General features: G+C 42.9%; 3 protein-coding genes across 4 annotated transcripts; 1 reads left to right on the forward strand and 2 right to left on the reverse strand.

Annotated features, from left to right (window-relative positions):
* Positions 1-358: 358 nt before the first annotated feature.
* On the reverse strand, positions 359-6,691 carry p3h4 (prolyl 3-hydroxylase family member 4 (inactive)). The gene is made up of 7 exons (XM_071545640.1): positions 6,155-6,691; positions 3,332-3,481; positions 3,062-3,233; positions 2,798-2,926; positions 2,540-2,685; positions 1,939-2,022; positions 359-1,015 (listed from the first exon to the last, which is right to left on the reverse strand). The coding sequence occupies exons 1-7, from the start codon at positions 6,593-6,595 to the stop codon at positions 866-868; spliced, it is 1,272 nt and encodes a 423-aa protein (XP_071401741.1). The 5' UTR covers positions 6,596-6,691; the 3' UTR covers positions 359-865.
* Positions 6,692-9,877: 3,186 nt separating this feature from the next.
* On the forward strand, positions 9,878-15,656 carry LOC139666300 (peptidyl-prolyl cis-trans isomerase FKBP10-like). 2 transcript variants are annotated; one of them, XM_071545483.1, is made up of 10 exons: positions 9,878-10,154; positions 11,085-11,230; positions 11,926-12,115; positions 12,229-12,386; positions 12,938-13,127; positions 13,226-13,371; positions 13,563-13,752; positions 14,281-14,423; positions 14,510-14,673; positions 14,806-15,656. In XM_071545483.1, exons 1-10 carry the CDS (start codon positions 9,949-9,951, stop codon positions 14,992-14,994), a joined length of 1,722 nt encoding a protein of 573 aa, XP_071401584.1. In that variant the 5' UTR covers positions 9,878-9,948; the 3' UTR covers positions 14,995-15,656. The 2 variants fall into 2 exon arrangements, with proteins under 2 accessions (XP_071401584.1, XP_071401576.1); XM_071545475.1 differs by having other exon boundaries at positions 12,229-12,374; positions 14,806-15,655.
* Positions 15,657-16,457: 801 nt separating this feature from the next.
* nt5c3a (5'-nucleotidase, cytosolic IIIA) lies at positions 16,458-21,649 on the reverse strand. The gene is made up of 9 exons (XM_071545496.1): positions 21,522-21,649; positions 20,898-20,996; positions 20,733-20,802; positions 20,575-20,621; positions 19,454-19,539; positions 18,373-18,462; positions 18,054-18,216; positions 17,727-17,927; positions 16,458-17,250 (listed from the first exon to the last, which is right to left on the reverse strand). The coding sequence occupies exons 1-9, from the start codon at positions 21,522-21,524 to the stop codon at positions 17,140-17,142; spliced, it is 870 nt and encodes a 289-aa protein (XP_071401597.1). The 5' UTR covers positions 21,525-21,649; the 3' UTR covers positions 16,458-17,139.
* Between the last annotated feature and the right edge of the window lie 532 nt (positions 21,650-22,181).

A 22,181-nucleotide genomic window follows, 5' to 3' on the forward strand; every position in this document is an offset into this window, starting at 1 on the left:
AGAAATGAACCAAGCCCTGTAGATGAATTGAAATGAAGGGAAAATAAAATACAAAAAATGAAACCACACCTCCTACTCTCACGTCTCAGTGCCTTACTGCATCGGTGATTCACTGTTTTAATAGATGGCTAGATGTGGAAGTGTCCTGCATCTGAAAACCAAAGTTTTTAAATATCGTATTTGTCTTGACATGAAATTGCAGCGGGTATGGGACAAACGGTAGTTAAGGACAGAACAGAATCATACATCAATATCTACTTTTTGTTTCGCTGAATTGTATAGCTCCAGAGGTACTATGATCAAGTTGGTTGTGCACTTCTACCCTGAAATTTTAAAGGGAGGGAAGCAAAAATATATATTAAAAGAATATGTTATTTTAATTATAAACAAATTATCTGCAGATGACAGACAAATGATCTGGATGTTTCTCCACCCAGTTCAATAACACCATAGGTGGTTGACAAGTCATTCAGTACAAGACAAGAGCACATATCACACTCCTGATACCAAGGCACAGAGGCATTTCTGCTTTCATTAAATAAAACCTGTAACAAATTCATTAACAAGTACATACCCTCGTCAAAGATGGAACAGAGGCATACAAGCCAGCTACTGATTATAAAAATAACGTTTATAAAAGGCTGATGACAGCCAAGACAGAATACGTTGATCTGAGCTTGATCAACATGAATCAAGTGATGAATTCCTCCTTTTTTTCCACAGCGCATAACTGTGTGTGTTGTGTTTTTTCTGCCAAATACTGTATCGAATGTATAGGGTCTGTCTCTGTAGGCTGTCCAACATTCTTTGGTATGTTTTCATGAGAGAGCTGGATGAGGAAGTAGGGTTAGGAAGATGAGGGATGTCATTCGGCGACCTCTCCGGTGTCCCACTTGGTTTTGGGATCCTGCCACCAGTCGGCCATGAAGGACTCCTCGTAGTCTCCGACGCCCTCGAACTCGGCATCAGGAGGCTCTGAGTGAGTGGCGCCCGGTTCTTCCGGACCTACCACGTCCTAACAGCGCAACACAAAACACTCACAGTCAACGGCAACACACATCTGTCTGGTACATAGTCCTAGTTGGCACTTGGAAAACACCTAAGCAAGCATTTCTCCCTTACTTTTACTGCATCTGGCACTTCTGTCACTTTTTCCCTTTTTTGCGTCTATAAATCTCTCACTTGAGCACCCTGTAATTCACTCCCACTCCTCCCCCGCTCAGGTCCAGGCAGTGTGTTGAGCTGGGAGGGGCTGACCTGAGTTAAATGCATGTGGCAGGGCCTCAGTGGCCAACACCTCCCAGCCACATACCACACGCTACTGGTGGAAAACACAGCCAACCCCCCCCCCTCTCTCTCTTTCTTCCTTTCCCCCGTCTTAATCCCCCCTTTCTCTCCCTTTCATCCTCTGAGCCTTTTTCTTACGCTTTCCTTTCCACAGTGTCAACAGTAGTCATGTAGGCAGTCACTCTGCTCTCAGGATCTGCTCCTCCAAAGTAAGCGCGTGACTAAAGGTTTACAACCCCAAATTTGTTTTATGAGGTTTAGTTTTCATTCACAGTAACTAAAAGAAAAACAATGAAAATGTCTGAAATTGTTACGCACATTGTAAACCCAAGATGGATCGTCTGATTTAACTTTTTATGTTGAGCCATGTCAATCTGCCCAGAATTTGTTGTTCTCTTAAAAATAGTAATAATAATAATAATGTGATAATTTATTGATTCTGTAGGGAAATATATATTTACTTTTGCTTAGGAGGTCAGAGGTCAGGCTCAGCCACAGAAGGATCCAGTGTCTTGATCAAGGACCCTTCAAATAATTGGTGGCCGACACAAGGGCTTCAAGCCGGGTCCACTGAAGAACCCGGGTTTCTACTGCCCAATGTTCGCTCTACTTTGCCCCCATCTCTGCCTTGCCCCATCATAAGAACCTTACCTCGTCGTCTGTTTGTAGGTAGTTCATTGCAAACTCCAGCATCTCTTTCTGCTTGGTCGTCTGGTTAAAGTATGTCAGCGCCTCCTGTAAAACAAATCAGCTGTTCTGTTTACCTGAGCAACAGGCGAGAACAAAGCGACGTCTCGCTGTTTTATGGCACTCTAGTCAGCTAAGCGACAGATTTGGCCTGTTTTCTTTTTGTGTACTGCTCTTTTTGCCTTTGATTTTCGGAAGCCTTCAAGTGTTTACAGCAACTTCTTTTGAAACTGAGGCCGTTTCAGTAGGCAAAGAGCTTTGTGGGTTTGCCCAATTACATGCAAAGCTGGCACACTGCCACTGCTGCCAACGCTACAAGTATATGGGATCCTAATTACCACCAAGATTGTGTTAACGTTCACACTAAACCACTTTACGCTATAGTTTTCCCGCTTTGGTTCAGTATAGCCAGTGTGAGCTTTGCTGCCTCTTTCTGCTGCTTCTCAGCAATCTGATCTACTTCAGCTCTTGTTAGCGGACTAAAAAACCATTGGAGTCACATTAGGTTGGACCTCAAAGTCCTGGAAGGTACGGAGAAGAGTAACGGGGTCGTTGTTTCACTCACCGGCCGAGGCTGGAAGTGACTTTCTTCTAGTCCCCACTGCTCCCGGTAGAAGTGGTAGTACACTACGTTTTGCTGCATCACCTGGTCGTTGGGATCAAACAGCATGTAACTGGCCGCACACGGAGCGGCGTTCTTTACATCATTCACTGTAAAGGGACAGAAAATAATACACCTGTTATGACAGTGTATTGTAATGTGCCGTGAAACATGCTGTCGATAGCCCATTTCCAGGATAACGGTCATTGTCATAGTCCTTACGTTTATAATAGGCAAACTGGAGGTAGTGGTACATGGTGGCTACGAACTTCTCCACAAAGAAACCTCCAACGTTGGGCATCAGATCCTCCTCGCATTTCACCTTACACTTCAGCACCTCAGCGTACAGATCTGAAGGAAGCAGGAGAGAGAGAAAACAAGAGAGAGAGAAAACAAGAAAGAAGCAAAACCAACACCGGTTATTTTCCCCCCTTCGACTTTGCCTGAAACTGCTCCTGAAAGAAGAGGAGGATGTCCTCTGCTCACCCGCCAGCGTAGGGTAGAAGTCTTTGAACTCGGTGATCTCGTACGAGCCCTCGCAGCCCGCTAAGCACAGGTCGTATATTTTGAAGTACTCTGTGATGGCGTGCTCCATGTTGCGGGCGCTGCTGCTGAAGTCCCCGCTGTTGTAGAGCTTCACCGCCTTCAGGAACACACTCTGGGGGCGACAAAGACCGCAGAAAGCACAATTTGAATACAGTGTGGCGTGCGTGTGTTTGGTACACCGGAGAAGGACGATAATGCTAAGTTACGAACCTCGTACGGCTGCTCCTCGTGGTCGATGAGGTATTCTTCCACGTCTAACAGGGTCTTGTAGTAGTTCATGTTCTTGGTTAAGTAGGGATCATCTGGGTTCTTCTGTAGGAAGGTGTGGGCCGCTGCCACAGCCTTCTCCAGGTGGTTTAGCTGAGGCAAAATGATAATAATGATGATAATAATGGGATTGCAATGGAGGTCACAGGCTTTAGTTTTTGAGATAGAAGACAGAAGAAACTTGATAGGATTGATTGAACATGGACATCTGTCCTATTTAAAAATCTTTTTAAATAGCTTTTTAAATAGGACAGCTGTCCATGTTGTCACTGGTGTCACCCTGACGAAGACTTTCCTGAGTCGAAACACGTTGGTCTATCCATCATCCATGCTGTAATAAAGGATTTTTACCTTCAAAATCAGAGTGCCTTGGGTCCCTGCTTGACTGCCTACCAGAAGGATTTCTCAGTAAGCTGGACAGTCAGTTAGTGTTTTTTAGCCTATTCATTATCTTTCTCCCCATCCTTGAAGAGCACCTGATTTTTTACCCTTTACCTCAACTCCACTCACACTGTTTTGTTTTTTTTGACCCAGTGTAGCACCATCTTTTGTTTTTCTTTATTTTATTGTATTTTTAATGCTTATTTAAAATGAAACTTCACATCTGTCACTGAAACAAAAGGGCTTTTCAACAGCCATTCCTATCATAACTGCTGCTCCTTGGATAACATGACCTCTGACCCCTCGGCTCCAACAACTACTAACAGAACACAGGGTTTTCTTGTGGAGCTGATGAATAGAAAACTACTAGTGAATAGCAGGCGTGTGGTTATAGTTCGGCCCACAATTCTGAATTACACACTAATGTAGGGCAGTGCACAGGTGAAATGTCAATAAGATGAGGAAGATAAATGCAGACCAATGGACAAAAGGATGAACTGCACTCAGAGATGTAGAGGAGGAGGGTAAACCCACCTACAGTACACTCAGTTTACCCACTTTTTTAGGCTGATATAAATCTGTATGATCTACCTTCATAGTATAAATTACAGAAAGTAGTATCAAACTGATATGAGGTTTGGCTCTTTAAAGTAAAAAAAAAAAAAATGGTTTTATGCAAATATAATTGATTTTTGTTCATATTGGTGGTTCTTTACCCATGATCATCACCGACTGGAGGTCATAGTTTACCCACCTTTTTATTTATTTATTTATTTTTATTATATCACTGAATGTGCTTTAAGGCTGGACAAACCTGCAAACCATAACCACTGTGATTGTAAGCTTGCAGACTAGTTATATTTTGATCTGATGAGTCTCCATAATATTCCTAAATTCTAAATCATAACAGAGGTCAGAGGTCACTGATGGCTGTCACTGATGCTCTTCATCACACCTATGGGAATGAATGTCTATGACCATGAATAACCTGCAGATTACCTGGTGATGGATGCTGAGGAAATCTTCATCACATTTACACACTGAGGGAGAATTACTTTGGAGATGACCAAAAAATCCCCTTATACAATTATTTATTTATATAATTTATTCATATAATTTATTTATATAATTATTTAAACACATTTAAAAGGGGGAACGCCACCCATTTTAAGAATTCACATATGTCATTCCTGTGCCCCAGGATAGTTCAGTCAATACTTGTGAACGTGCACCACTCTTTCCAAAAGCTTGAGAACTAACCCTTGAATCTGTGATGTCACTGCTCCATAGACAGTGAATGGGAAACTGACTTTTTTGATTTTTGTGTGAGTTCTTGCACCCAAATTAGGTGTAACTTATGGTTCATATCTGTTAGCAAAGCTAGAATATAAACTTCACTTTGGTGAACTGGCTCCAAGTCAGCGCTCCATTCACTGTCTGTGGAGCAGCCCACGATTTTACACCCCATTCACAAATTCAAGGGTTCTCTCTCTGACTTCTAGCTTTAGGAAAAGAGCGGTGCGAGCTCACACGCATTGACTGAAATGTCCTGGGGCAGAGCAATAACATGTGAATTCTTAAAATGGGGTGTCATTCCCCTTTAATAAATCACTTTTTAACGCCTGAGCAAGAAAATCTAATCTATTGTACATTTATTCAGTCACTTCTTCACCCTGCAGCGCCCTGTGTCTGACAGGACAGAGGAGAATAGGGGGACTGTTTGATGGGGGGAACATTGGAAGAGACGTGGCACATACTCAACTGAGCTGAGCTGCTTTGTCGAGAGGGGAGCTGAGGAGAGCAGCTGAGGGGAAATTATCCTTTACTTCTCGTTCAGACAAAATCAGCCTCTCGGTGAGTCAAGGCGAGTGAATCTGCCTCGAGGAACCGACTGCAGAGTCTAGACACTTCATATTGCTGAATGATTGCGCCCCATTACGCACAGTTATCACGAGTCCACACCTCTTCCCTTGCAGTTTTATGGTCTTCCAGTAAGAGCTATGGCAAGTATCCTAACACAAGATCACTGTAATATCCCTATAGGGCTTATTGTGTGTCTTCTGTACTCAAACATGACTTTATAGTGACCTTATCGTACTTTATGGTATTGGGTATCACTATAATATTCATATTATACCCACTGTAAGGACTTAGTGTGTCTGTTGCACTCAATCGTGAGTTTCTAATGGTATTTTTTTTTTTTACATCCCATAGTATTGCTATAGGATTTTCTGTGGTATAAGTTTTGACTCTGGCTGTATAAAGTTATCATAGAATAGTTCTTTCGTTATTTCGTCTTTCATAAGCGGCATTATCCAATCTTGGGCACTACTATACACACACACACACACACACACACACACACACAAAGCCTTTCGGCCTCACCTGGTAGTGTGCATATTGTATGTACCGATACGGCGTCCTCTTGTCGAAATCTTCCAGTAAATCCCTCCGTGGGTAGGCGATGTTAAACACCGGGAAGGTCGCCTTGCACTTTTTCAGGCACGCAGCCCGGAGAAGGAAATGCCGCACGACGCGGAGGTTGCTGTCGGCGAACGGAGTGTCGCTGTCCCGGCTGACGGAGCTGCAGTTGCGGCTGCAGAAAGCCTCGCTGTCCCGCAGCAGCCGGTGGAGCCGCAGGCTGAGCTCCAGGTACTTGATGCTGTCTGCCCAGTTCTGCGCCGCGTACTGCTCCAGGGCATGGCCGTACGCGGAGTCCAGCGGCATGAGGTCGTTCCGGGGGAAACTTTTAAAGCTGTACTCTTCGTACTGAGCCTCGACCAGGGCCGGCAGGAGGAAAAACACACAAAAGCTTTTCAGGAGCATTGTTTTTCCTTCGCTGGTTCCCCGAAGTGTCTAATCTTGTTTTGAATGGGTTGGGAGACTTCTTTTTCAGTGGGGAATTGACATGTCTACCCGCACGTAGGCTTTAATGCTTTATGCTAGAAGCGTCAAGCTAGCCGGAATTCAACTAGGACTTCTGGTCAGACCTTTCAAAATAAAAGTCTCAACCAACAACGTTTGCTTTTAAAAATTCTGTTGAGTTTTACACAGTGGCGTAATTTCAAGGGAGAAAATACAATGTACTTCTAGTTTGTACCGGTTTCTTTGTTTAGCCAGTTTCAATTTCCATTTTCCAACCACTTAGAAAAACATGTTTCTAGGCAAGATAAGGAAGCACTCAGTACTCAGTAGTAATATTTTTGGGTTATGTCACTCATGTATTTGGTATTTTAAATTTTTCCGATTTGATCCACAAGTTGCATCTTATCAAAAAGAATTCCAGCTACCACTAGACTGCTTAAAGTGAAGAGGCATTTTGAGAATTTTTTTTATTTTTTTTTTCAACGTCTGTTTATTGGTATTTTAGTCAACAAACAGTGTATACAAATTATATGAAGTATTCCAAAAACAGTATGGAGTGTGCATACACAGACACACATAAAATAAATAAATAAAATAAAATAAAATAAATAATTTTAAAAAATAGGACACGTACAGAACATATACAGTATATAGTATAAATATCATTCAAGGTACAGAGCTGCTTTACATGGTGATTATTGACATCTTAAATTAGGTATAACCTAGTTATTGTAACAAAGAGTTAAGAGGATGTTTATTGCCTAGCCTCAACATAATCAATGAAGGGTTGCCAAGTCTTATTGAACTTCTCAATGGAACAACATAAAGTGAATTTGAGTTTTTCCAGTTTAAGGTGTTGCATAACATCTTTGATCTACATAGTGTAAGTGGGAGGCTGTGCCTGTTTCCAGTTCAATAGAATTCATCTGCGTGCTAAAAGGGTTATGAACCTTGCCACAGTAGAAGTGAGTCCTCTAAGATGACTGTCCTCTCCCGGTACCACAGCCAACACTGGGTCAGGTTCTGCTATGTGTCCCAGGATATCAGACAGAGTTTTATTTTTTGAGAATTATTTTATTGGTAGTTTGACATGCTTTCAAAAAATATGGCCCATATTCAGACCACAAGTAATCATACAGTTAATGGTGTGAAAAATTAACAAATGGAATAAGATGTAGACATTTATCTGAACAGACTGGATAAGAGAAGGAGGCAAGTGTCTTATGCTTTTATGGAGAGGATGAAAACAAAAGGAGATGTAAGGCATGTGTGGCCTGTGGAAATAGCCTACTGTGGTATTAATGCTCTTCATACTGTTTTTCGGCCCCTTTTAGCTTGTAGCTCTTCACGTGATCAGTCTTCATCGTTTAAAAACTAGATCTCTGTTCCTGAAGACTATAGAATATGAGGTCTGGTACCAAAAGTGACACATTTTAATTTTTTACTTTGAAGGTGAAATCACCTCACTTCCGGTATAACTTTGGCTAACTGACTGGCTTGACGCAGAAATCACGGTCCGAGTTTGGACTAATGCGGAGCATCAGCAGGAGGCAGAGGCTCCATCCTGCCTCCATGTTTACTGGGTCATAACACCCAACACACTCAGCAACCACTATTTATTAGTTCATTTATGTTACTGTTACTATAAATAGTGCCTAACTCCTGATCATGGCCTCTTTCTATGATTAAAATTGCAGTGGGCAGACTTCAAGTATTCATTAAAAAGAAATAAATACAGATTTGCTTTTTAGGGCTCCAGTGGTCTAAACCAGGTTGCTTTAGATAATCCTTTAGCCGTTTTGCTGATGCAGGTCGGACCTCTGGTATTTATAGCCCTTGGGTATAAACTTCTAGCTACACTAACAAACCGACATGCTGAGACATGGGATGGATAGCAGTAGATCCATGTGCATGGCTGACAAATCATTGTTGGCCCGGCCTAATTCCTAATAGTCTTTTATTTTAGGTGACTCACTATGTTCCAGATTTTGGGTATTAGGACCCAGAGGATACAGGATTGAGCTTTTTTTTCTGAGGCAGACAGATGTGCGCAGAATGCTGTGTCTAATAATTCTCTAAATTTTGGCATAGAAAAAAGTACTGGCAGTGTGGGCCTATAGGCTTGCCATATGTTTGTATCGTCGCTTAAGGATAAATGTAGCCTAGGTTATGGGCTGGTTCCTTTATAGTTTCGGCCCAGCTCCCCCTGAGCTCAGGAGGCCAGGCATTACACGTTTGCAGAATTGCATTAGGAGGTGGGTGGGGGCCCGGGGGCGCTCCTCCTCCTCCTCATCCTGCTCTGCTGCAACTACATGACCTGCCTGCTGTCAAGTCAGCCGGAGACACACAGAACAAGACCGGAAGTTACACCGATCTGTCCTTTAAAATAAAAGCATTGAGTTTTCAGTAATGCGCCCTCTGGCGGACATTTTTGAGGCCCACAGCTTTCTGAGTGAGTACATCAATGGTACCTACAGCTGATTGCATTTCTAAACTGACTCTACAGTCTCAAAAGTGCTACACTATAGACATGGTTCATTTCTGTGCTAATTTGACTATACGTTGACCAATCAATGATACTGACTGATGCTGTATTTAGATAATGGAGACTTGTTAACCATATCTGGTCAGTCAACTATCCTGCCCTTTTTTGTTAAATCTGCCCTGTGGCTAACTTTATGTGGCGACCTAGTAAGTTAGTGACCAGAAGTTGCATTTTAACATTAACATTTGTTGCATTGCTAGCTTGCTGGTTAGTTAGCTGGTCAACACACTCAGAGTTAACTCTGAGTGTTTTGGGATAATTTGGAACCAGATCTGTATTATTAGATCATTTACGTTTAGCCATTGGTTCTATAGCCTATCTACAACTTTTCCATTTGTCTCCCTAGCCCAGCAGATATATATTTAGCCGTCATTAGCATTATCAGTCCTCTAACGGCCCTCCAATTGGCGCCAGCTGGACAGATGTCAATTCAACACAACTGCAAAGCGTCTATTGAAGTGTACAGAGAAACACAAAAAATGTGAATTGTCGTGTACAACAGGTTACTCCTGAAACATTGTCTTTTTTGGTTCTTTATATAACGTTAATTCAAAGAAGACTGTAATGTCGTTTTGCCAAGAGGCTTTTATTTTGAAAACGGTGACCGGGAGTGTACTATTTTAATCTGTCGATCTTGACACTGTTCGGCCGTCGCAACAAGTTTGTACAGAGCCTTCTGCCTTCCGTTAACGCATCAGTTGGCTGGCGGTGGACTCTCTCCGCTCTCCTCCCGCTGCCCTAATTTCTCCAGTTGTTGTCATTACGCTACATGTTACAAATGGAGTCGACAACATCTTGGATTTTACTGTGCCTTCATGCCGTTATTGTGAAGTGCAATCCCGGCCCGTTACTGGATGTTGATATCGATCGGTACGACATACCCAGAGTGTGTCCTCGCGAAGTGCAGAACGAAGATTTTGTCCGTTATCACTTTAACGGTACCTTCCACACAGACGGGAAGAAGTTTGACTCCAGGTAAAGTTGTTCGCCGAAATACAATTACAGTTAACGCTAACAGAGCAGCTGCATTCACACAATACCAATTAACGTTACATATTTTTGTAGAATGTCTGAAATATGAGCCAAAAGATTTTCTAATCCCGCGGGAGTTCCATCAGTTTACCGTTCTCTTTAAGAACTATAGCAACCCTATAGTACATTTTAGAGGATTACTATACACGTATGATAGCGAAACTATAACATCATGCAGGAATATTATAGAAATGTTACAGTTATTCCACAGGAGATGGAATGCGCGATAAGGTCGCTATAAGTCCCTATTGGAATATTATAGGGACCTTCTAGTGGTTTTCCCTGCTGAATTCATGCTTGCAGACCAGTTTTGTTGCAGCCACGAGTTATTCATTGCGGACGTGTCGAGCGCCTTGGCTCTCTTATGTAATTATCTCATCCTGAAAACATAAACAACTTTGCATATATATATATTTTTTTAGTTTTTGCAGTGATATTTATATAATATCCTTCTAAAATGTTTTTATAGGATTAGGATGCTATACACACAGAAGGGGGGGGGGGGCTCTTCATAAGTTCTTTAGTTCGGGTTGTGGTTATATAATTGTAATGACTCAAAGAACCCTCTAATTTGTTATAATAAAAAATAAATCTGGCAATTTAGAATAAGGGTGATTCCTTTAAAGTCCCTTTATTACTGCTCATCTGGAACATGTCATGCTTTCTTTACAGCACCATAAACTTTCTATGGTGTTATGTTATGAGCCTCAGGGACTATTTTATGACACTGGAGAGGACCCTTTATGTTAAGAGAGTCTTTTTCATAAGTGAACCTATTGTATAGACCCACATCTCTATATTTGGTTGTCTCCACCGTCTCGAAACATGACCCCCCTGCCCCCCATCCTCCTCTTCCTCACTGCCACTCTGCAGTCATGACCGAGGCCTGGCCTTCATCAGCCAGGTGGGCCTGGGCAGACTCATCACGGGGATGGACCGCGGGCTTCAGGGCATGTGTGTCAACGAGCGCAGGAGGATCACCATCCCCCCACACCTGGCCTACGGGACCATAGGGACAGGTAATCAATCAATCAAAACTCGGTTGCACTAGCTAAAAGCACCGTTAAACAGATGTGTAAACAGAAAGCTGCTTCACCATGAATGTAGGTTTGCTGTCCTATGGTTTTCTTGGGCAATCCTGACAGCAATGCATCGCAGTAGTCAAGCCTACTAGTAACAAATGCATGGACACATTTCTTAGCATCATGTGAGCAGAGGAAAGGCTTAACTTTAGAGATCATTTTTAGTTGATAGGAAGCCATGCCATGCTTAACAGGCGGTTTGAAACTCAGATATGAGTTGGTTATGACACCTAGATTTTTAGCTTGATATGTGATTTTTTATTTATTTATTAGTTTATTTATCAGGGACAATGCAAATCAAACATTGTAACAGGTTATAATAACATGATACAGATGAGCTGCATATGGGATTTCTAGCCAAGGCTAATTTGCGACCCCTGTCCCTGGTTAGGCTTTTCTACTTAAAAAATGGTCATAACATATCATCATTACCAAAAGTACATTAGTTAATTGAGCAGATGAAGAAGACGTTAAGAACAAGTTAATTTAGAGCCCAGTCTCCCTCTGAACCCGACAGTGAGAGCAGCCTTAACAGAGAGAAAAACTAGACGCTGTCACCATACTGGTATTTGGAGTGCTGGGCAGGCAGAAGCGTGGTTTATTCTAGTTGCCGTTGTTTGTTTCTCTGATAGGCGGTGTTATTCCTCCTGATGCTGTGTTGGTGTTTGACGTCCTCCTGCTGGACATCTGGAACAGCGAGGACAAGGTCCAGATCCGCACGCTCATCAAACCGGCGAGCTGCAACCGCACCAGTGTGGCGTCAGATTTCATCCGCTACCACTATAACGGCACCCTGCTGAATGGCAAACCCTTTGACTCCAGGTGAGATAGATTTATACCCTGGAAATATTTCAACAGTTTCGACACGGAAGTATCATGATTCTGTTGTCGTTATTTCTGTGTTTTTCAACAGCTTTGATTTATGTCTCATTTAGTCACTCCAGGAACAGGACGTACGACACCTACCTGGGACAGGGCGACCTCATCAAAGGCATGGACGAGGGTCTGCTGGGCATGTGTGTGGGAGAGAGGCGGGTCATCTTCGTCCCTCCCTTCCTGGCATATGGAGAGAAGGGCTCCGGTACTAACTCATGTTTAAGATGCCTGCCAAGAATGTTTCTCGCCAGCCAAAATGATGTCACCTTCCGCGTTGTCAGTGGTCTTTCATGTGTAGAATTAGCTACTGTGTGAAATATTCAGTGAGGAGACAAGAGCAGGTTTTGAGTTTTAATTTAAAAGTTGTTTCCTCGCTTTACAGTGGTTCTTTTTTTTGTCTTCATCTTCATTTAATCTTGAGTGGCTTCATACCTGCTGTGTATTGCCACATGGGAGTAGTGTTAAGCTTGAATTAACTTTGATTGGCTCATGGTCAGAGAGCGTGTACGGTGGTCAGCAGGGACAAAAGTTAAGAGCAGACAAAGACCAGTGACTGCATATAACCAAGGCATTGAAATGTTATCATCTCAGAAAGTTAATAGCCAGTGTGGCCGGTGACTCTTACTGATTTATTTAAATTTTACTGCCATTTGGCGCATGGTGGGTGTTCATTTTGGACCCTGGCTGTGGCTCATTGTTGTATCTGGTTACTTGTCATGTATAAGATACAGTGTAAGTCTCCCTAAACACTGACTGTCACCCCAACAGGCACCCTGATCCCTCCTCAGGCTACGCTAGTGTTCGAGGTGCTGATGGTGGATCTGTTCAACCCTAAAGACGGCCTGATGGTGGAGGTGAAGGAGGCGCCCGCAGCCTGCACCCGCAGGACGGTGATCGGAGACTACATCCGCTACCACTACAACGGCACCTTCCAGGACGGCTCGGCCTTCGACTCCAGGTAAACCTGACATTTTCCACTCACATAGAAGAAACTGGATCAAGTATAAGCTGAATCCGCACTGACTGCTGATCTCTCTCTCTCTCTTTCCTCGGCAGCTACCAGAGGAACAGCACCTACAACACCTACATTGGCAAGGGATACGTGATCTCAGGAATGGACAAAGCTCTGCAGGGGCTGTGCATGGGAGAGAAGAGGAGGGTCACTGTGCCGCCTCACATGGCATATGGAGAAAACGGAGTTGGTGAGTCTGAAGTGTGGGTTTAGGGGCTTTACGAGTGAAGCAAGACTCAATATAACACATGCGTGAGTTGGTTATGTAAAGACTGGATTCAGAAGACGTTTGGAAAGGAAAAAATAAAGCTCTTAGGCTTGTTTGTGGGAGTAACTCTTACTCAGTCTCTGGGTAAATTAGTGTTTTCTCTCCCGCTGCAGGAGACCTCATTCCCAGTTCTGCTGTGCTGGTCTTTGACATCCACGTCATCGACTTCCACAACCCCAACGATCTGGTCGACATCAAGGTTACCCACAAGCCTCAGGAATGCAGCGTGACCAGCGAAGCCGACGATATGATCCAGTACCGTTATAATTGTTCCTTGATGGACGGCACCCTGCTGTACTCCTCGTGAGCGCCCCCTACTCCTCACACTGCCACACTGCATCCTCCTCCCACTCCATGCATGTAACCTCTGCTGGTTCCTTGTCTTGACAGATTTCAGTAGGCCTGAAACCGCAGCCACAACACCAGTACCATAATCTGTGATAGTTATACATGCATGACTTGAGGTTTTCATATATAGAAAAGTTCTGATCAATGCGATAGTAAAGTATACTATAACCCCGGCAATCTAATATAATATTATAGAGCTTGCTGTTGTTTGCTTATTTTCCTTTACGAAAAAGAAATATGTAATCATATATTCAAATTTAGGAGTCGCTACACAAATAGTACAACAAAACTATAAGCTATATCTAATATGCTATAGGAATGTTATAGTGAAACCATAAGAGATAAAACTATCATAAAGTATGGTAAAATCACTGCAAACTCACCATTTAATACACACACTGTAAATTCCTTTAGAAAGATTATCGGAATATTATCGTAGTTTTTCATTGAATGGTAACAGCTTATCTCTTTCCCTCTTTCCAGGGACCATTACGACTCGGCTCCCATCACGACGCTCGGGGCGAACAAGGTGATCCCGGGTCTGGACAAAGGGTTGCAGGGCATGTGTGTGGGCGAGAAGAGGGAGGCGATCGTACCGCCCCACTGGGGCCACGGAGAAGATGGAGGTCAGTCAACAGCTCTGCTCTCTGCACACTCTCCTATCTCTCCTTTTTCCCTTTCCTCACGCTCTCCTCTCGCCCGGTTTCTGCAGCCAGAGGCGTCCCCAGCAGCGCCGTGCTGTTCTTCCAGCTGGAGCTGCTGGACCTGAAGAAGGGCGTGCCCGACGGCTACATGTTTGTGTGGCTGGGAGACGGCCCAGATCCACTCTTCCCTGCCATGGATCTCAATGGAGACAAAGAGGTCCCACTGGAGGAGGTAAGCCCACAAGCCATGTCGGTCCAAGTCTAGGAACGTCTAGCCAAACCTTCTTTTGCCTGCTAAATGCATCATTCAAAGCAATGGCTTTGGCAGCGGCAACGCTATTTAACAGCGCTACTCCGTCTCCAGTTTTCAGACTTCATCATGCTCCAGGTGAAAGAAGGTAAAGGTCGTCTTCGGCCGGGGATAGACGCTGACGGCATCATTAATGACATGTTCAAAAACCAGGACCGCAATAAGGACGGGAAGATTGTATCGGATGAACTGAAACTGAAGGAGGACGAGGACCCAGACAGCGCCAGACGAGACGAGCTGTGAAGGAGCCGCGTGTTCGAGAGGGGGGCAGGGGAGCACAGGCTCTCAGTAGCTGTGGTTATGCCGCCATGTTAGTAACTATTGCGCAACTAATTTGAGGTTTGGAAAATATTTCAGATATTGAAGTAGTTGGATCCAGTTGGATGGCCTCAGTGTGTTGTGTGAATCAGACAGTTTATTTTGCTACATTCTGTTAAAATATGCAAACAAACTCACAACTGTTGCAGTAAAAATCAGTCAATGAAAACAGAGTCCAAAGTGGCTGAGCAACATTGACAGAACAAGAAAACATTTATGCAGTCAGTATTTAAGTATGTGCTACACTCTAGAAAACAGGTTTTTGAAAATGTGAAAGAAATAAAAATGGTCAGTAGAGAAAATGTGTTCTGTAGTGAAAGATACATTTTCCTCAACCATTTACATTGAACTACCTTTACCACCATTTGGGCTGGGCCCATCTTCCTAGAACATCCAGCCAATTAATCTGATTGGCTGATGGACTAGCATCATGGATGTAGAGTCAACGCTGTGCCTTAGACCTTCCCCACATATAAAATTATGTAAAGACCACTGGCTGTATAGTTTAGAGTGGCTATTTTGTGCAATAACAGAAATTCTATTATAAAAGTGTCATGTGTTGTGGACCGCATCACATAATAAACTGTTTTATAATAAAATGAAGAAAATATCTAGTTTCTTCCTCCTACATTGTCTATGTACAGACATGTACCCGGAGATCAGGATGGCAGATTGTAGTTTAGCGGCTTGTCTTGCATGAGACATGAAGATAAGAAACAGATGGAACCACATTTTATTTCAGACAAGTTGGAACATGTGAAGAGGTAATTCCTTAGGACAGATGAAGAGAAAAAAAAATATCATGGTACGTGGCAACCACGTTGTCCACAGATTACAGAACTGTATGACATCATTTTTTGAACCTACACTGAAATCTGTTTTAAAGGTTTACAGTAAATCATTGTTTCAATGTTAAGGCAGCAGACCTTTGAATCATTCTTCTTCAAAACTATACAATTAAAATGACTTTGATTAGGAAAGATCATGTAGAACTCTAAATTAATTATGAGAAACTGTTTTTAAGCTTTTTGTCCTTTTGATATCTCAACACTGTCCTGAAGTTAAATGGGTTGAGATAAATTGGAGTGGATGGTAGTGTGATGAAATGGGCGTAAACCCTCAAGAAAATACTGACACAGTAAAGTTGGCAATCATTTGACAACCAATTGTGTTGGATCAGTAAAAGCATTCAGGACTGCTGCATTTCCTTTAATGCAGTTGTCCCAGTTCACCACTTGGTTGCACTGTGGTATAGCACAAGAGAAATAACCGTTTCCATAAAAAGCAACATATACAGTATATAGAATCATATGGGCAGAAGTCAAAATAATTGGAGGACTTTATATTGTAACACTAATAGTGAACGATGTGACACATAATTGAAAAACTTCAGTTAAAACTCAGCTGGCCAACAGCTCTATAACGAGGAGATTTCTCAACGGACATTTCAAACCAAATGGCAAAAGTCAAGTGTTGCCCTTAATGTTGTGCGATTTCCTTTCCCTTTATCCTTATGTCACATATGAGGATCCAGATACAAGACAATGACCTGTTTGACAAAACCAGCCTTCCTCCAGAAAAACACAGAAAATAAATCCAAACACCCATAACCACATGCACACATTACACTACATTCTGCACACTAGATAGACGGTGCATATCATCGGTAACCTTTGGCTTCCACCACATACGTATGGTCCAGTGGGTAATGTTCATAGTTCTCTACCCAGTTTTATCTGAAACAAAAGCAGCTTTACGATGAACATGAGTGGATGACCAATGGATAAGGACTAGAGGAGTGACATGTGATGCACATGAGTTGTGGTTGTCAACTGGACTTCAGAAAACAGTCTGGAAAAACAATTTCTGACTAACCCAGACATATTCACACAAGTGTGTAGCTTTTAGTCAAATAAAAAATTTAAAAAAACAAAACATTCCTAGGTGGTTGTAAGTAATCTGTCTACTGGCACTTTCTGAACAGGGGCTTCCTCAGCAGAAGACACCGCCCCTGTGTGGCACTGGATTGTCCAATACTCAATGGCCAGTGAAATGAACCATGTTCTCAGTTCACTTACTACCGGTGAGGTAGAGCAGTATGGCGTTAGCGACTTCCATGGTCTCGTCCTTCACCAACACAATGTCATATGAATTCAAGTAGGACTGCTTCCTCTCCTCCACCTGTGGTAAACAAGAGAGATCATGGAAAGAGCTGCAAATAGACTAAATGTCACAACATGACAGTTATAAATGGTGCAACCTGGGAGTGTGTACCACATTTTGCTGCAGTTCCACTTTTTGCTACCCTCTAAGAGTAATAATCAATGTTTGACAATGAAGTGTGAGTGACAGGTGTAACTACAGGTTTCTACAAGTTAAAATAAAGACTTTAACACCTGTTTAAACCCTGAAGAGTAAAAAAACAGTGGCAGTATCAGAGTATATGTTTGCTCAACTAAGGATATTTCTCATTTGAATAGTAGTGTGCAGAGAAAAACAAAAAAGTAGGCCTAACATTTTTTAGACCTCTGAAAATGTATTTAAGACTCAAAAGCAATGTCAAACAACATGTAAGACTTCTCAAGGCCTCAAATTTAGATAAATCATCAACTTCAAGTTACTTACAGTGGTGATAGGGTAATGCCTGTGTGTTTTACCTTGTCATTGAGGAAGCCTATCTTGAGGATGTTCTCCATGTCCTGCACCCCGTCGGCCATGGTCAGGTCTCCCAGAGAGTCTCCCAGCAGCACGACGTTGGGCCGCGCCCGCAGCTCCTGGAAATGGCCGGTGTTGAGCAGAGCGCCTTCCCTCTTATTGTAGATGTGGATCAGCTCTCCCTTGAAGGCCTTCAACACTCCCTGTACAGACGAGCCAAGAATGGGTTAGCTGCACATCCACATATGGGACATCTGGCATCAGCTGGAGCTTTATTCTTTATTCCTGAAGTGTGTGAATCATAGTGCGCTTGTGGTGGCGTTACTCACGGTCTCATCAAAGTCCATGTAGTTTGAGAAGACTTTGACGTTGGGGTGGAAGACCCCGGCCTGGCGAATCACCTCCTCCAGGACGTCTCCTATCCCAGCAGAGAAGATAAGGAGGGGGATGCTGTGCTCATGCAGGTGGTCAAAGAACAGCTGGTAGCCCTCCCTGTTGAAACATTGAGTCATTACTGGAGTTAAACTGGTAACACTACAATTATTACCCATGTTATCAATGCTGTTTTGAACATTTTTAACTCTGAGAAACAAGAGCAACATATGAATATAGATTTTCCGGCCTTTGAGAGAAACCAGGTTCTCTAACCTCAGCATGGCGTCGGACTCCCGCACCACCATGGCCAGCAGGTCTTTCCTGATCTTCTGCTGCACCAGAAGTTCATGGGCTTTAGTCCACCTGGGGGTGCAGAAGCAGCATAGGTGAAGGGAAGATCAGTAGCTGTGTTGAGCGATTCAGAGAGTCTGGTGTGGCCCTCGTCAACAACAATCGAACCAATCAGTGCCTTTGTAGGTGGGAGTAAAGTTGGTGACGTTTGGCACAAATCCTTCTGGAATAGACATCCAGTCTATCGAGTTACTCCAACATTTCGGAACCGTTCATGCAATGGTTTTTCATTGGTGTTTCTGCAGAATAGAAATCAACCCCTTAACCAACAAACTGTCTTTGCAAAGACAACATTTTTGGTCAAAATCGACTGACATTGTTAGTAAAGTTGGTAAATATGCTGGCTAACCATGGATATACTGACTAACTGGCTGCGCAGAATCGATGTTGACTGTAAATAAGCAGCCGGATATGTCAGTCACTAGCGATTGGTTTCAGGCTGAATAATTTAGTGGTAATGAAATGGCCATTCAGTCTGACCATCAGGCTAGAAGAGCTGAGCAGTGGAGTTGTACTGATGTCTGTGACTCCCCTTTCACACCGGACTGGTGACCCGGAAAATATGCCAGGTCAGTGGGAAAGGGGGAAAGGGGGAAAGGGGGAAAGGGTCGCCCTGGGCAAGTCGACTCCGCAAAAGGACCCCAGTGAAGACCAGGTCGAGTCCCGGGTCAGACTCTGCTATGCTTGATGTGAAAGTTCAGTGAGTCACGGGGCCAAACCTCCTTGGCTCATTTTTCTGGCACGAGTGTGACATAAAAACTAACGGTGATGCTGAACACATAATGTTTTGATGACGTTATAATGTGACAGCCCATGGAGAAGTGATGACTAAGGAAGTACGCTTGCATAAGCAGGTCTGTCTGTGGGTCTGTTATGAATGGAAGTGAGAGGGCTTTACTGTGTATGAGGCGCGGTGAGAGCTGCTTCCAACACAGGGTGGACCCAGATCAGCATACCATAATATTTCCAGGTAGTGTGTGTGAAAGCTGACTTAGGTACTCACCACTCCACCATGAGGGGCAGCTTCTCGTCTATTGACCGAGAAGAGTCGATCTCTATGGGGTAGTATTTGTTGAGCAGCTCCTTCAGCTGAGGGAGAATGGAGAATACTCAGAAAGCTGTAACTGGCTAAAATGCATCTAGAAAAGACAGTCATGTTTAACCCAGTTAGCATTAGAATGATCATTTAGCTGTTTTTTTTCTCCTAGGTCCACTTAACTTTGTCTTTGGGTATACCAGTGGCAAAAAACAGTCTCTTAAAATTATCAGTATTATTCCCTAGAAAATACTGCAATATCTGGTCGTTTCTGAAGATGTGCCACACTGGAAAATGTGGAAAAAAGTAGATCAAGTATAAATATATGGGTAACGGAGAGCTTATTTGCATTTCAATTTGCACAAATTGATAAAGTAAGGCCCTGCAGTCCACTTGTGCAAGAACTACATGCAAGAAAAAAAACAATCTGTGTTCAGGTACAAAAAAGCTACCACCTGAAATGTGTTTTTGTTGTCCAGAGTTACAGAGCAGAAGTAAAAACTGTGATTCTGAGCCTACAATTACAATCAGACTGAGAAAGTGGAGGTAAAACTGCAGTAGTCAAATACTAACTTCCAAACGAGCAGAAATAAAAAATCTCTGAATCTTTGCACAATGGCATACACACATGTGGCTCACTTGTAATGAATACTATGTAGGAAAAGACAAATCTGCCTCTACAATGATTTAAATTTGTAAAAAATAAAAATGCCTCATAATCACCCAGACATGATCATTTTCTGGAGCAACTTTATATTTCCTGAAATCGAGACAACTGTGTAGGTCTCTGTTTTCATTATGCACTAATGCATTTCTCATCAATATTTTGGTCATTTTATTGATGAACACACTGAAATGTGTTAACCAAAAATTGGCATCAGGAGGATGTATAAAATAAGCTGCTTAATATGGTCTACATCATCACCTACTGTGGCAAATTCTTTACTTTTATTGAATAAATGCAGCTCAATGACACATTCAAAGCATGTCATTTGTTGTTTTGTCCAAATGTAGTTAGTGGCACAAGTGCTACCAATGGAAAATTCTAGTCTGAAACTCAGACAAACCCAAGGAAATGCCACACGTACCTTTTCTTTACATTCATCAGTGATGAGTTTGCTATTGTCCAGAATGTCTGCAAATAAAACACAAACACAAATAAAAAGTGTCATGGCTATTTTTGAACAAAACCAACATTTTAGTGTATGTTAATGTCAAACCATGCCTTACATGCAGTTGGACTTACTGTGACAGGTAGGACACCGCTTCCCATTATATGCAAATCTTGTTAGGGTCATGTCAAAGTCTGAGATCACCTAGGTAGAAAAACAGACAAACACACTTATACATTGTCCACATAGTGCAGATGTTACTGATGGAAACACCTGTCAAAGATCAGGGGGTCGTGTACCTGTATGCTGTTGGAGCCAGCTTTCTGCATGGTCTGAAGGATCTCCTGCACCCTCTGAGGGTCTCTCATACACACCGTGGGGTTGGATAACTCTGGGATCTGAGCGAAAAAGAGAGGAATTGAGTGTTTTTGACAAACAGAGAAACAGAAAGTGTGTGTGTGCGTGTGTATGTGTGTGTGAGAGAGTGTGTGTGTGTGTGTGAGAGAGAGAGAGGGAGAGAGAGAGAGAGATTGCACAAGATGTCACATTGTAGTGTTTTGTAAACCTGACTCTACAACTCGCTTGTTTGTGAGCATCGTTAGCTACCTCAGCTAGTCAGCCGCTAGCACGAACTTAACCAACTACCCACTGACTCAGTAACGTTAGTAAATGCTCAAAACATTGAAGGGTAACGCCACAAAATTAACCCATTCTCGCTGTGCAATTCACATTAATTAGTCGTACTGTCACTCACAACAGACGGTCAAACGAACAGAACTTTGTGTAGCGTTACTGACATGAACTGGCTGGCTAACTAACCGAGCTAAAGTACGGTTAGCTGACTAAGCTAGCGTGCTAGTTCATGAACGATGCATCCTTTTTGGTGCCCCGGCATTCATTAGAAACTTGCTGAATGTGATTACCATTTTCCCGGAAATATGCTTTTTCGATCAGTATAAGTTAAATTTGACAACAAAGTGTGTCATCGATTGCAAGGCTATGCTGCTCTGTAGACGACCGATTCACAATTACAACGTTCGCTAGAATGGATGCATCTGATGCTGCCTTCAGGTGCTGTCGGGAATATCGAGGTTCCGACGAGAACGCCCGCGAACGACCAACACAACTTGGAAATTTGGATTTTATGTGATACCTGAGTTACCGAGATGTGAGATTTAGTGGACAGCATGCCCTGTCAACAAAAATGATGAAGATGAGGATCTACGCTGTCATTTTCCCAAACCAAGAGCACTTGAACGCGCGACCAGTCGTATTTTCAACTTGCGGAATGAAGAAGCTTACGTGGAACACTTGAAGGCATCATTGCTACTTGGGACAGTGTGTACTCAGTACTCTTCCCCCCTAAGTCATACAAAGGTTCCCATCCCCATCTCTCCTCCAGGGTTTCTCTTCAGGACCCTGGCTCATTAAAACACTCCGGACGCCCGACAGTCTGTGACCCAGTCTAGGTTACAGAGAAATACTGCTCAACATCATTTTTGGATTTAAAATGAATCAGAATGAATAAGGGCATTATTTTTCTTATCATGAAAGTCAACAGGTCGTCTATGTACTGACTACTG

Source organism: Centroberyx affinis, unplaced genomic scaffold (assembly GCF_046629955.1).
Source record: "Centroberyx affinis isolate AG114_WGS23_722 - 3 ecotype Tasmania unplaced genomic scaffold, CSIRO-AGI_Caff_v1 ptg000255l_1, whole genome shotgun sequence".
NCBI lineage: Eukaryota > Metazoa > Chordata > Actinopteri > Beryciformes > Berycidae > Centroberyx > Centroberyx affinis.

Coding starts and splice junctions, on each gene's coding strand:
- p3h4 (XM_071545640.1), bottom strand. CDS start 6,595: ATGCTCCTGAAAAGCTTTTGTGTGTTTTTCCTCCTGCCGGCCCTGGTC. Junction 2,686..2,797: donor CCAGTTTGCCTATTATAAAC/GTAAGGACTATG, acceptor GTCCCTTTACAG/TGAATGATGTAAAGAACGCC. Junction 2,023..2,539: donor GTCACTTCCAGCCTCGGCCG/GTGAGTGAAACA, acceptor TTTGTTTTACAG/GAGGCGCTGACATACTTTAA.
- LOC139666300 (XM_071545483.1), top strand. CDS start 9,949: ATGTTACAAATGGAGTCGACAACATCTTGGATTTTACTGTGCCTTCAT. Junction 12,387..12,937: donor GGGCTCCGGTACTAACTCAT/GTTTAAGATGCC, acceptor TCACCCCAACAG/GCACCCTGATCCCTCCTCAG. Junction 13,372..13,562: donor ATATGGAGAAAACGGAGTTG/GTGAGTCTGAAG, acceptor CTCCCGCTGCAG/GAGACCTCATTCCCAGTTCT.
- nt5c3a (XM_071545496.1), bottom strand. Junction 20,803..20,897: donor CTGGCTCCAACAGCATACAG/GTACACGACCCC, acceptor TTTTCTACCTAG/GTGATCTCAGACTTTGACAT. Junction 17,251..17,726: donor TAGGCTTCCTCAATGACAAG/GTAAAACACACA, acceptor TGTTTACCACAG/GTGGAGGAGAGGAAGCAGTC.